The sequence below is a fragment of the Strongylocentrotus purpuratus genome, unplaced genomic scaffold, assembly GCF_000002235.5.
Source record: "Strongylocentrotus purpuratus isolate Spur 01 unplaced genomic scaffold, Spur_5.0 spur5_scaffold_13, whole genome shotgun sequence".
NCBI classification, from domain to species: domain Eukaryota; kingdom Metazoa; phylum Echinodermata; class Echinoidea; order Camarodonta; family Strongylocentrotidae; genus Strongylocentrotus; species Strongylocentrotus purpuratus.
The window spans coordinates 21,721,627-21,734,675 of NW_022145598.1; the positions used below are offsets into that span (position 1 = coordinate 21,721,627).

General features: G+C 36.7%; 1 protein-coding gene and 1 long non-coding RNA gene across 2 annotated transcripts in view; one reads left to right on the plus strand and one right to left on the minus strand.

Annotated features, from left to right (window-relative positions):
- Positions 1–4,714, minus strand: part of LOC577341 — a 30,555-nt gene extending 25,841 nt beyond the window's left edge. The window contains exons 1-2 of the mRNA XM_030983154.1: positions 4,296–4,714; positions 3,118–3,208 (exon numbers count right to left, since the gene is read on the minus strand). Coding sequence (XP_030839014.1) covers positions 3,118–3,208; positions 4,296–4,620 — 416 coding nt within the window. The 5' untranslated portion in view covers positions 4,621–4,714. The remainder of the gene's footprint in view (positions 1–3,117; positions 3,209–4,295) is intronic.
- Positions 4,715–6,332: 1,618 nt separating this feature from the next.
- LOC115923047 lies at positions 6,333–8,856 on the plus strand. Its single transcript, XR_004063741.1, has 2 exons — positions 6,333–6,784; positions 8,095–8,856. It is a non-coding gene; the product is annotated as an uncharacterized LOC115923047 (long non-coding RNA).
- Positions 8,857–13,049: the final 4,193 nt, after the last annotated feature.

A 13,049-nucleotide genomic window follows, 5' to 3' on the forward strand; every position in this document is an offset into this window, starting at 1 on the left:
CAAAGTTTTGGGAAATTTTGGAAAATGGGTGGATAGTGATTCTTTACAATTTTGATATATTTGGATGCCCCTATGGATGAAGTAAAAGCACTAGAAATTTTAGCCCCTAAAACAATTCTGCTTTCGAGAAAAATTGAATATAAAGATTTACCGGTGCTCCCGGTAAGTTTTTGAATTGTTTTCAAATAGCTCCTACGGCCGTTCAATGGTAGCTGCGACCATGAAAATAACTAATCGGTCGATTTTAGTCAAGAAACATTGTTTTACAGCTTAATGAATATCTTGACCTTGAGAGGGAGCAATACAACATAAATTGTTTATTATTTACAATTTTATAACTTTAGAGTCGATTTCGACCGCGACAACGATCAGTGAATATTGTAGGATCGCATATGCTTCCACTACAATATTTTCAATTGAACCAAATTCACGACCCCATCCAAAAACTTTGTATTACCTTTAAAGGGGCCTGCTGCATTGAAATATCCAGATCCACAAATCCACAAAGTATATATTCTGGCATATGGCATCTTATTGATCTTGACAAGCAAATTACAGTTATAATGAACATGAGTTTGTCGAGTTACGGCAATTAAGTTAAATACACCCTGTAATTCAGTGCTTATCTGTTTAATAACGATGACAAGTATTGATGACAATAATGACAATGTACAGATCTAAAAAGACTGATAACTTCCTTCAGAAATTGATACTTACCGGGTACTCAAGTTTCTGAACTACCGGTGCTCTATCCTACACTACAGCCCAGGCAACACTGCTAGCAGAGCAAAGTGTAAGGCAACTCTATTGTAAATGATCGCAAACTCAAATCTTGCCTCTCCTATAAATAGGAGCAAACACAGCGCTAATTGACGAATCAACAAATGGGAAGATTGTAATCTGCTCCTGAGCCTCTCACCTGTATGGATGTATCCATCGACCAGCTAAGCCGGAACGGCTTCTATTCAAACAACAATGAAACACCTTCAAAGACAACTTGTGGTTTAAAGAAAAGAGCTGGCTTCGCCCATGAATGGACATTACCATGCGTGAGCGACAGGTATTGAAAGTAGTGAAAGGGTTGGATGAAGTCATAAAAGGGATCTTGGAGGGGCACAAAGCCCCCAGAAGCTACCTAGATAACAAGTGGTTGGCTGGTGTTCTTGTGTTGTATAGGGCGATATTGATTTTGATGCTTTGATGTCAACTGGAGGTTTGTCAAGTATCACAGAAGTCACCCGGCAAGGACATCCGCTCTTCTGAGACATCAAGTTGAATGAGATCAAGCTTGAGTTGATCAACCACCCCCCCCCCCCCCAATCCTCATCTCCATTAGCAATGTCATGACCTCTCATAAAATTGATTGATAGTCTCTCTTTCTCTCTTCCTTTCTCTACCTCTCATTCATTGTTCCCTCCTTCTGTTTTATACTCCCTCATTAATTCTCAAATGCTTTTATGTGGTGTTATTTTTTAATAATTCTTTTGTCTTGTCCTCTTCACTTTCTTTCACCTCGTTTGCAATCAAATGTCTATCACCTCCAAAGAAATTTCTCTCTCTCTTCATATCCCTCGTCCTTTCCCCTGCCCCCTTCTCTCTCTCTCTCTCTCCCTCTTTACCTCCCCCCCCCCCTTCTCTCTCTCTTTCTCTCTCCCTCTTTATCTCCCCTGCCCCCCCCTCTCTCTCTCTCTCTCCCTCTCCCTCTTTATCTCCCCTCCCCCTTCTCTCTCTCTCTCTCTCTCTCTCTCTCTCTCACATCTCCAATTCACTCATCACAATTGAGTCTCTTGCTTTTTTCTTTCTTTCTCTCTCTCGCCAAAAATCATTATAGGTGTCATTGTGTACATGTATGTAACATTATTGTGTTTTCATACATGATGTACATGTACATGTAGATATGTATTGATTTAATTCTTGATAAGATCTGATTATTAATAGCAGGGTCCTGACCTTTTGTTAAATGTCACTCCTCGGCAGACATGACTCACTTGGAGTTTGGATTTCTGATAATGTTGATACATGTATGTAACCATAATAATAATAATAATATTAATAAAAATAATAATCTTTAATAGTCCACTCAAAAAAATTTTAAACCGAAAATGGAAATTCTTTTTGCCCAATTGATTGTGAGCCTGGCAGCCACTGAACAGCGTCAGATCGACGTTGCTCTATCCCCTTATTGTTGAACGCCAAACAAGGTAGCAGCAACTCCCGTCTTTTGGTATGACGCGGCCGGGGTTCGAACCCACGACCTCCCAGTTGTGAGGCGGACGATCTACAGACTGAGCCAACACACCGGTGTAAACATGAACATCAATTGAGACTCTTCAGTTCACTGCCTCTTGGCTCTTTCATGGTTTTCAAATTGCAGATGAAATCTTAGCTATTTAACACTATTGCTGCGCAGACCTCAAACTTTGTCACTTTTACTGTAATCCAGCGATGCTATAGGACTATACCTATGTTCATCGATCGTAGATCTATGTTTTCTTTAGTGGTTAAACATTATCCTTGTCTTTTCAAATTAAATAATTCAACTTTAGGGACAGTCCATTTAGGCAATTTGACACAAAAGCCAAAAATAATGATTTATAGCTACCGGTAGACCTACATGTATACCATTTAGAACATCGAGGTGACTTACATGTAGGCCCCTTATTTTATTTTTAAAAGGGTGACTTATAATACATGTATAAGATCCTACACGTGAATTAATGTATGGCCTTTCTCTGAATGCCTTTAAAAGGGCATTGAAGGAATCGTCCAACTGATGGCAGCACATCGCTGTCCACGTTTTTAACAGCACATCACTGTATATATTTTGCACCTGGACTCAGGCCTACACACATTTTGGACATGGCACACACCACACTGCAGTGCGTAATCTTCGTTGTATGAAGTCAACGTAAATGCAACACCAATGTATAAAACAAACAGAACAGAACCAACAAAATTAAACTATTAAAGCAGTTAGAGTAAGTAGGCCTACAGCATGTGAAAATGCTTCACAAACAACATTTATTTTTCAACTGGACGAAAGAAAAATCATAAAAACTTATAGCCTCTAGGAAAAAAAACAGCCAACCAAGCGACCAACAAGCATGCATTGATTACCCAGCAGCCTGTGTCCTCTGATGTTCAAAGAAACTGGTCCATGACAAATCTGGTTCAATGATGTCGTTCTGACTGCCAAAGCCTAATTTCCCTTCATTCACAGAGTTGCGGAGGGTGGGGGTAAAGAATTGATCAAATTAAACGTAATAACTTGTAAATTACTTTTGTACTATAGTGGGAAAGCCACAAGGAAAGGGGTTAGTACTTAAGGCTGTGCACAACAGTGTAATGAGGTACCTGAGTACACTCCCAGGCTTACAAGCAAATACTCGCATATTCGGGCGCCATGTGTTGTTTTTTTTTTTTTTTTTTTTTTTTTTTTTTTTTTTTTTTGCCACCAGCATACCTTTGGTGCAGTATCCCAGTATTGCCGAAAACGCATGCAATTTTACTTCGAGTTGCAGTTGAAGGCGCCGATTTAATAATAATAATAACAGTGAACAACGCCGTTTTAAAAACCAAAGATGGCAGAATAATCCGTTGTCCTCCGAGTCCAAACAGAAATCTGGACATTTGGTCCCAGTTTCTGAGTGGTGAGTTTGACAGTGCTTGAGTTGGGAAACATTTTTACCAATGGTACCATGCCAGCGGCCGCCACTCTCTCTGGCACGGCCTGGGTAAGGGTCGGCCTGGACAATTTTTTTTTTTTTTTTTTTTGAGGCCGAATATTCGGGTACGAGTACCCGAGTAGTTGTCAACCGTGCGTGTACTCGAGCAATCGACTACCCATCGCAGTCTTAGTTAGTACTCTGCCAACTGATTGAGACTAAGTAAGACTAGATTAAAGCCCCTCTTGAAATGAGCATTGATGAAAAAATCGCTTGAACGCTCTCCAGCTGCAGTAACCATGATTTTTAACAGCGTTTTGATTTGCGATTCATGTTTCTGATTCTAGCTTTAAAAAATCGCTTGAAATCACCCTAATAAAGCAGGTCTTTCGTGCTAGATCTTGATCTCAGTGATCTAGTAATTTGTTAACGTAAAATTAAATCTTCTTTTTTTACTTTCGAAATTGGATTCAAATTTCAATCTTGATTCTTGCAATTGCATGGACAGGGCATGGTCAGAATTCAACTCGACCCTCTTCTTCATGACATGGTCATGGATGGGATGCTCAACTTCAACCTTGCTTTATCATGTTTATCAAGAGTCAAGACCCACTAAATCATACAACTTACTTGAATGCATCTTTTGTTGATTGAAATGCAGCCTTTTTCGACGTTGGGCAGCAAGGATGAGATGCGATGTAGATGAAGCAACACCGTAGGACGGATATGTGCTTTGATTGCACGGCCAATGCCGAGGAGAAGTGCCCGAAACTGCCACCGAGCCGGTGCCCGATCTGTTCGCCAGACCGACGGGGTAGCTGTCTGTGATAGGGTGGACGGTAAGCGTGACCACGCTTGGAGTTGCTACAGCTGAATCCCAACCTGCTTGATCGGAAGATTGCTGAAATTCTTTTAATGATGCATAATTACCTGATGACCACCAATCCCCTTGCATGCTTATTTAAAATGGAGATCAATCTAGATGAAAAATAACAGTAATTGAGCAGACGACACGCTGCCCTAAAATTATCTTTCGAATTTTGCCAAGGCAGTTTTTGCTTTTGACGAGCGCGCCATCTACTGGTGAAAACAAGAAAGTGTGTACAAACGAATATGAGCTGAGAAGAAGAAGAAGAAGAAGAAGAAGAAGAAGAAGAAGAAGAAGAAGAAGAAGAAGAAGAAGAAGAAGAAGAAGAAGAAGAAGAAGAAGAAGAAGAAGAAGAAGAAGAAGAAGAAGAAGAAGAAGAAGAAGAAGAAGAAGAAGAAGAAGAAGAAGAAGAAGAAGAAGAAGAAGAAGAAGAAGAAGAAGAAGAAGAAGAAGAAGAGAAGAAGAAGAAGAAGAAGAAGAAGAAGATGATGTTGAATTTTATAATTTATTGCATTGATTCAATCTGTCTTTAAAAACGTCTTTAAAGTAGAAGTCTATACTAAGGCCAAATAAAAAAAAAATGTTTAGCTTCCTGTTTTTTTCGAAAAATAGGAAGGAGGAGGCCCTTTTTATTTTTTTTTTTTGTTTCAAAATGGCCGCTCAAAATGGCCGCTCGGTACATTTTCCCTGACAGTCGGGGCTATTTTTTCTCAAGATGGCCGCCGACAATTTTTTTTTTTTTATCAGAAATAGAGCCATTTTAGCCGTGTTTTTCATGTTTTTTTTTCTTTCAAAAAAAAAATTCAAAAAATTCAACGAAAAAAAAATAGGAGGCGGCCCCCAAAAAGGAAGAGGGCGGGGACGCTAAAGATGTATATTTTTTTTAATGGCCTAAATAGAGGAATGCGGTGATCGAGTTAAGGCATATACTATCGGACAGTTTGAGATTATTGCGCGATGGTGGATGAGTAAAAACGACGACGACGACGACGAAGATGATAATGATATAATGGCAGGAGAACAATGGAAAAAATGAATATGGTACCGAGAATAAGAACGATGGTGATGATGATGATCATAACGATTATAGCGATGATTTTGATTAAGATGGTGATGAAGATAAAGACGATGATGGTGATGATGATGATATGATGATTATTTGTGATGTTGACTATATGATTAGGATGATAATGATGATGGTGGTGATGATGATATGGTGGCGGTTATATAATTATAGAAGATGATGATGATGATGATGATGATGATGATGATGATGATGATCATAATGCATGATGATAGTGATGTTAATGATGATGACGATGAAGATGATGAAGATGATGATGGTACTATATAGAAGAAGAAGAAGATGATGATAATGATGATGATGATGATGATGGCGATGATGATGACGGTGGCGGTGGAGGTGGTGGTGGGGTGGTGGTAAAGATGATGAATAATGATGATCATATTTGATGATGGTGATGATGATAATGGTCTCTCCTATATATTATTCCCGGTATTATTGTCCTATGTACTTTGATAAGGAAATTGTGCACAAAAAATTACTGAATCAAGTTGATGTTTTACAGAAAAGAACATTACGTGCACTCACAATCTTTTACCCCAGAACTCCCTCTGAACCGCTTTTCAGAAAATTAATTGTACCGTATTTCAAATACATGAACTGAGAGTTGAGTTGTATCATTTATGTAAATGTTCAATAATGATAAAATTATGTGACCTTCCATTATTTTGTTCAAAATAACAAAGGATGTTCATCCACATTACGTACACGATCGATCTACACTGTAAAAATTTGCTGTAACTCATGCAGTAAAATACTGTGATTTACAACAGTAATATGTTGTAATAACGATTTTACGATAATTAACTGTATAAGTACGTTGCTGTACAGTATATTGCTGTAAACATCAGTGTCGTAGAGCATGGGAACAAATATCTACAGTAAGCTAGTGTAAAGGAGCGTGCAAAAAGCATTGTGGGATACAGCGCACATGCGCATTAGGCGGATCGGCTGCATATGCGCGTATGCGTTGCACGTGATTGGCTCCCGCGCTAGCCCGCCACGCCGCGCCGCCATTTTTAATTTTCTGCAAAGATTTGAGCTGAGATATATAGCTGAGCTGGCCGGCCTGATCCTGAGCAACGAATCTGAATCTGTTCTGTTCCTGGTCCTGATCCTCGAGCTGGGATATTGATGACCAATAAGTCAATTCCAAGGGGATCCGAGGTAAGTTACAGATTGCCAATTATCAGAGTCATGATTTGATTTGTATCCCGCTGAAGTGAAGAATTGTCAGACTGTGGAAAGTATAGGGATTGTGTTTGTAATTGTTCCGTCTACGGTATATGTGTACTGTACGTGCTGTGCTGTGGTGTGTGGGACAGAGTCGGTAGTGTTAGTGCAGCACATGACACTGTACTGCAGTACCAGCGTACAGTGTCACTGTCAATGCGATGCCATTGCACATGGATATGCATGCTCACGTTAAATTGGAAATGTCTAACGTCAAGACCATCAAGACTTATAACTTATAGGACACCGCACACACTACGATCGACTACAGCATCAGTCCATCATGAGCACACTGCGTGATCAGTTGAATACGCACAAGTCTAAGCTCATGTAGTGTAGTCTACAGCACGTTACTGAAGAAATTACAGCAAAGTACTGGCAATCCTGCTGCATAGTGTAATTTTACTTAAAAGTTAAAATATGAAATAAAATTACAGTAAGTTACTGTAAAATTACTTAGTATTTTACTGTTACTTAGTAATTTACAGTAATTAAGTTACTTTAAAATTACTGTAATTTACTGTAAAATTACTGTAATTTACTTTTTTGAAGGTCGCAGCGTTGTCATAGCAACCAAATAGGCCATTCCGTAACTGGCAGTAAGTTACTGTAAAATTACTGAGTAATTACTGTAAAATTACTGTAATTTACAGTAACTTACTGCTAGTTTACAGTAAATTACAGTAATTTTATTTCATATTAATTTTGAGTACTTGTCTACTGTAATTCACTGTAATTTTAATTTACAGTAACTGTAGGTTATATCTACAGTAAGTTACCATCAATTTTTACTCAAAGTATCTGCCTGTAAACTTTCCTACAGTAAATCACTGCATTTCTTAGAGTAAATTGCTGTTACCGTAGGTTCTTCAAATACTAACAGTAAATTACAGTAATTTTTGTCTTTAAGGATTGTAAATTTGTTTTACAGAAATCTATTGTAGTTTCATTTACCGCAAATGAATGTTAATTTCACTTATGTAGTAACATTCATAGCCGTGAAATCAAATGTTTTTTTGCTGAAGGTTTCGCATACAGTCATCATCAGGAGGCTCGTGACAACTGGTTATATTTGATTAATTTATGTTTTTCTTTCGATTTTCTTTTGTATTTTTTGTCCTTTATCTTTTTTTTTATTATTCATTTATCATTTAAATAACTTTTAATCTGTCAATGCTGTACATAAAAAGTTATGTGTACGTATGCATATTAAAGGTATTATTTTCCGCTCTTCTTTCTTGCAGTATGCCATGGATTACTGCTGAAGTCACACAGTGTGCATGCTGAAACACTAATCAGACGGATGCTCTACATGGACATCATATACCCATGTACGTTTGTAAGCTATGTAATCATTCTTCTGGATCATTGAAGCGGTTTTCTGAACACTTTTCAGTCCATAGAAATGTGGTGAATTTCGATTTCCCGTGTGGTGTTCCTGGCTGCAATCGAACATTCAGAAATTATTCATCCTTCAAAACCCATGTGCATAGGGATCATCAACCATTTTCAAGAAAAAAAGATGCCCAGTTTTTCTGCGTTTCTACCTGGAATTGTCCACTCTGTGCTGTAAAATGTGAGGAAATCCATGACATACTTTCTCATCTTAGAGTTCATATCAAACACGGAGTTGAAATACGCTGTCCTTTTGCCAATTGCAAAAAACGTTTTTCAGTGAGGTCGTCTTTTGCGTCACATATATCAAGAGTTCACAATAAGTTAGACCAGATTCAGTTAGACTCAACTTCAAGTGAAACTGGTACTGTGTTAACTGAATCCGCCCAAGAAAATAATCAGGAGTTTCCTGGAAGACTGCACTCAAGTGACGAGGAAAGTGTGACAGATGATGAAGTAGATGTATCCGCTGACTCATTCAAACACAGCTTATCCTTGTTTTATCTGAAGTTGGAGGCAAAATTACTACTGCCCAACTCTACAATTCAGGAAATAATTGACACAGTTCAGGATATTCATGCATTAAGCCAACAAAATTTGATACCAAAATTGTGTCTAGCGGTCATTGAACTTCCTAGACAAAGCATTAGCACATGTATTCTGTGAGCCTGGCATGTGTGCAGCCTTGTCATCATAAGCATTGCTTGATTGTTTACTTACTGTTTTCCAAAATATGTTTTACATTACTTGCAATTTAGCATTATTTTACCTTAGTGAATTTTCATATATTTTAGTCTGTACATGCAGTACACCTTTATTTTAATAAATTTAATAAGTCATGAAATAAATGAATTTGCCAAATATTAGGCCTATATTTAAGTAACCTATATTTTATTTCGACATATTTCAAGTTATATAATAATATATTTTTTTTAAGTAACTTATATTTTATTACGATATATGTTACGTTATATGGTAATATGTTTTTTTATCATATTTAATACGTAGCAATATTGTAGCTAAACGAATTTCATAATTTTATGTTTTCATTTTACATGTACACAAATTGATCATATTTTCTATTTTCTTTGTTCATTGTGCACATTGGTAATTCTATTTCATTAATTTCTGTATATCATGTATATTTTCTTATTGTCAAGTATGTTTTACGGTTTTTGTTATTTTGCACAGCCCCTTTGTAAACCAGCCGAGTAGCTGAATAGGGCTTTTACCGTCAATAAATCAATCAATCAATCAATTGAATGACAGCTCATGAAGTTGAAACAAGTTTCTGTGCAGAATTGGCATGTAAATGAGACAAAAATACAGAAGAATATGAAACACGTATTAAAGATTACAAGTTTAATATAACAGAGCAACTCAAATTAAATGGGGTATTAGTTCAAAAGATAAATTAAACAAAAATAAAGTGAGTAATGTCTTTTGGAGAGATTCTACCAGGTATAGAGAGTTTTCCTTGATTCTGCCAGGTATATGGAGACTTTTCATTGATTGTATTCTGATAGTAGTTGTCGTTTAATAGTGGCTTTAAAGGAAGATAAAAGTGTATAAAATATGTCTTGTTTACAATTGAAGATAATTCTTTACAATAGTTTTTTACAATTCAGAATTTTAAAGTGAACATATTGTTGTCTGTTCGACAAATAATTTTTGACCCAAGAAAGTGCAGTGCCCCTAAGCCATACGTTGTGATTTAGCATATCAATGCCTTAAAGCCGCTATGTCTGCACAGTTGCATGTGTTATTCTGTCGTATAATTAAATTAATGCTAGGTCGGGTGAATGATTTTTTTTAAAGCCATATTGGTTGGGATTAAGCAAGTTATGTGTATTTCAGAATTGGTATAATCTAAACAATTTTTTCAAGAATTTTTGAGATACTGGAAGGATGACTATGGGTCTGTAGATTCTTGAGTACTTGAACTTTTGCAGTTTTTAGTGGTTTTACTTGTTTTAATGTTTTACTTGATAGTTTCTTTGCAAGCATTTTCATAATGTTACACTATTTGAGAAACTTGTTTTATGGAGCGTTGATTACCCAATAAAGACTTTAATAATGATTTTTGTGTTCAGAAAGCTTGTTTTTTCCTCAAATTAACAGGATGATGCTGCTAATGTCAAGTTAGAATACTGTACTTATTACATTAACTTAATGTAAATGAGAGAAATAGATTAAAAAAAATAACAGGATGATACTGCTAATGTCACAGTAGAATACTGTACTTAATACATTAACTTAATGTAAATGAGAGAAATAGATAACAAAATAACAGGATGATACTGCTAATGTCACAGTAGAATACTGTACTTATTACATTAACTTAATGTAAATGAGAGAAATAGATACAAAATTAACAGGATGATACTGCTAAAGTCACAGAAAAGCTGTACTTATAACATTAACTTAATGTAAATGAGAGAAATAGATACAAAATTAACAGGATGATACTGCTAAAGTCACAGTAGAAAAGCTGTACTTATTACATTAACTTAATGTAAATGAGAGAAATAACATTAATTTACTGTAGAGAAAAACTTACAGTACATAACTGTAAATACATTTAAATTACTGTGAATAAAATTACATTAATTAACTGTAAGAAGAACTTACAATAAATACTGTAACCTTATACATGAAAATTTCTTTACAGTAAGCTTACAGTATTTTAATGTCTTACAGCAAGTTACTGTTGAAAAACTTACAGGAAGTTACTGTAATGTCAAAGTTACAGTAATTTACTGTGCAACAAAGTTGCCAGTAATTTACTGTAATTTCTACAGTGAAATTTTTAACAGTGTACATATTCCATTGACCTTATCAAAATACCATGCTTCACCGTAAATCAGTAAAATATTCTTGAGTGATTGCTTGGAATGCAATACCCACCACATACCGACACAAAAATGTGCCTATCTCTTGCCTCATTTAAACTAAAATACAAACGTCAGTCATGAAGGAAATTCTATCTAAATTAGTTTAATTAGCCTCACACATTCATGTACTACCCACTCTTTCTTTTCTCTTTACTTTTTATAATTATCTGCGGCCATTAAAGCCCAGCCTTTGAAAGGATAATAGCCTCTGCTGGCTCCTCCACTTTCTTTGTATTTCTTATATATTTTCTTATATGTATAATATATTGTTGAATTGGAAATAAAATGAATGAATGAATGATGATGACAATCGATGATGATGATGATGATGATGATGATGATGATGATGATGATGATGATGATGATGATGGTGGTGGATGATGATCACGCTGGTGAATGATGATGATGATGATCGATGGTGATGATGATAATGGTGGTGATCGATGATAGTAATGGTGATGATGATGATGATGATGAAGATGATGATGATAATGATCATGATGGGACTGAAATATTCCAGTTCAGTGAAAATGATAGGGCATCGCGACTACTTATCTGTGATGTCCACGTAGAGGGAGACAAACAAGTAGTTTCGTGAGATATCTAGAAATTCCCATGATCTTGACGTCATTCTGCTACATGCATAATAAACAGAGGGAGAACGCACCAAACTGTGCCTAAAATTTCGATTATCGCAAGATTTTACCAGTTTTCTGTTTACTTCTTTTGGAAGGTGAGATAAAACTAACGCAAGATGTACTGCTTACAGTGGCTGTTACCTGTGCTTTTGATGCCTATTCCCAAGCCAAATGTGATCGCCCCTTTACTACATCACCACACAATGTTTATTGTGTTTTATTTGACTGGCTTCTTTCTGGAACGCAAGCCGTGCACGATTTGCAGCGCAGTGTTCCTCGTCGCAGTATCTCTCATTTGCTATAGTTGCTATGGAAACTGTGTATTCTTCTGCTGTGGGAGCTCATGTGATGAAACGTGATGACGTCATATATTTTGAATGGTGGTTAAAACTTGAATACTGTATAGTCTGTAACTGGCGTGAAGTTCAGACTTGACCGCAAGATTGGAAATTACCTTGGCCTGGGACGAAAGTCCAGATGAAAAATTACCAATCGCAATACTCTCGCTCGTCTCAGTGCTCTTCGTGAGATGCTGATCAATTTCTTCATCTCGTGATTAATGTCTTGACTCTTGATTATGGTCATTTTACGCCCAAATTATGAGCTGCCACCGACTGTCATTTCGTGTGATCATGTCCTTCAGAAATAAATTGTGATTGCCGATCGACCATGCAATTGATATGCTGAAAACCCTGTAATGTGGCAGTGGATCATTGATAAGACTGCATCCACCAAAATTACCACTGGCAAGATCATCATTGGCAGTACTGCAAATGTTTGTAATCTCCTGTTTTCTGAAGATTACCGGTATGTCATCGATTGGGACTCTGAGACGGGAGTACACAGTCATACTATAGCAGCGCAGTAGGGGTTCCACTGCAATCGACCTTCATATGATTGCCAAGTACAGATCTGTTTCACCAAGAATGCCAAGTGGGATTGCTAGCAGTGACCTTGTCATCATCATCATCATCCGAATCAAGTACCAGCATCTAGCAGTGACGTGATAATCAGGTCACATTCATTGTTCAAGGCCAGCAGTATCTCTTCAAAGAAATGTACTTGAGCTTTCCAATGATCAAGATCTATTCTTAGCTGAAGGCCTATTATTGAATAGTGGATTAGGTGTATTAAAATTAATCAAATACAAAAAGTAGATCAATGTAAACTACATGTACAGTAGATTTGTTGTCTCTGCCCTATTTCTTTATTAACATTTTCGTCTTATTCCATGTTTTCCCTTTGTTTTCTTTTCTGTAGTGCAGCTCTAAG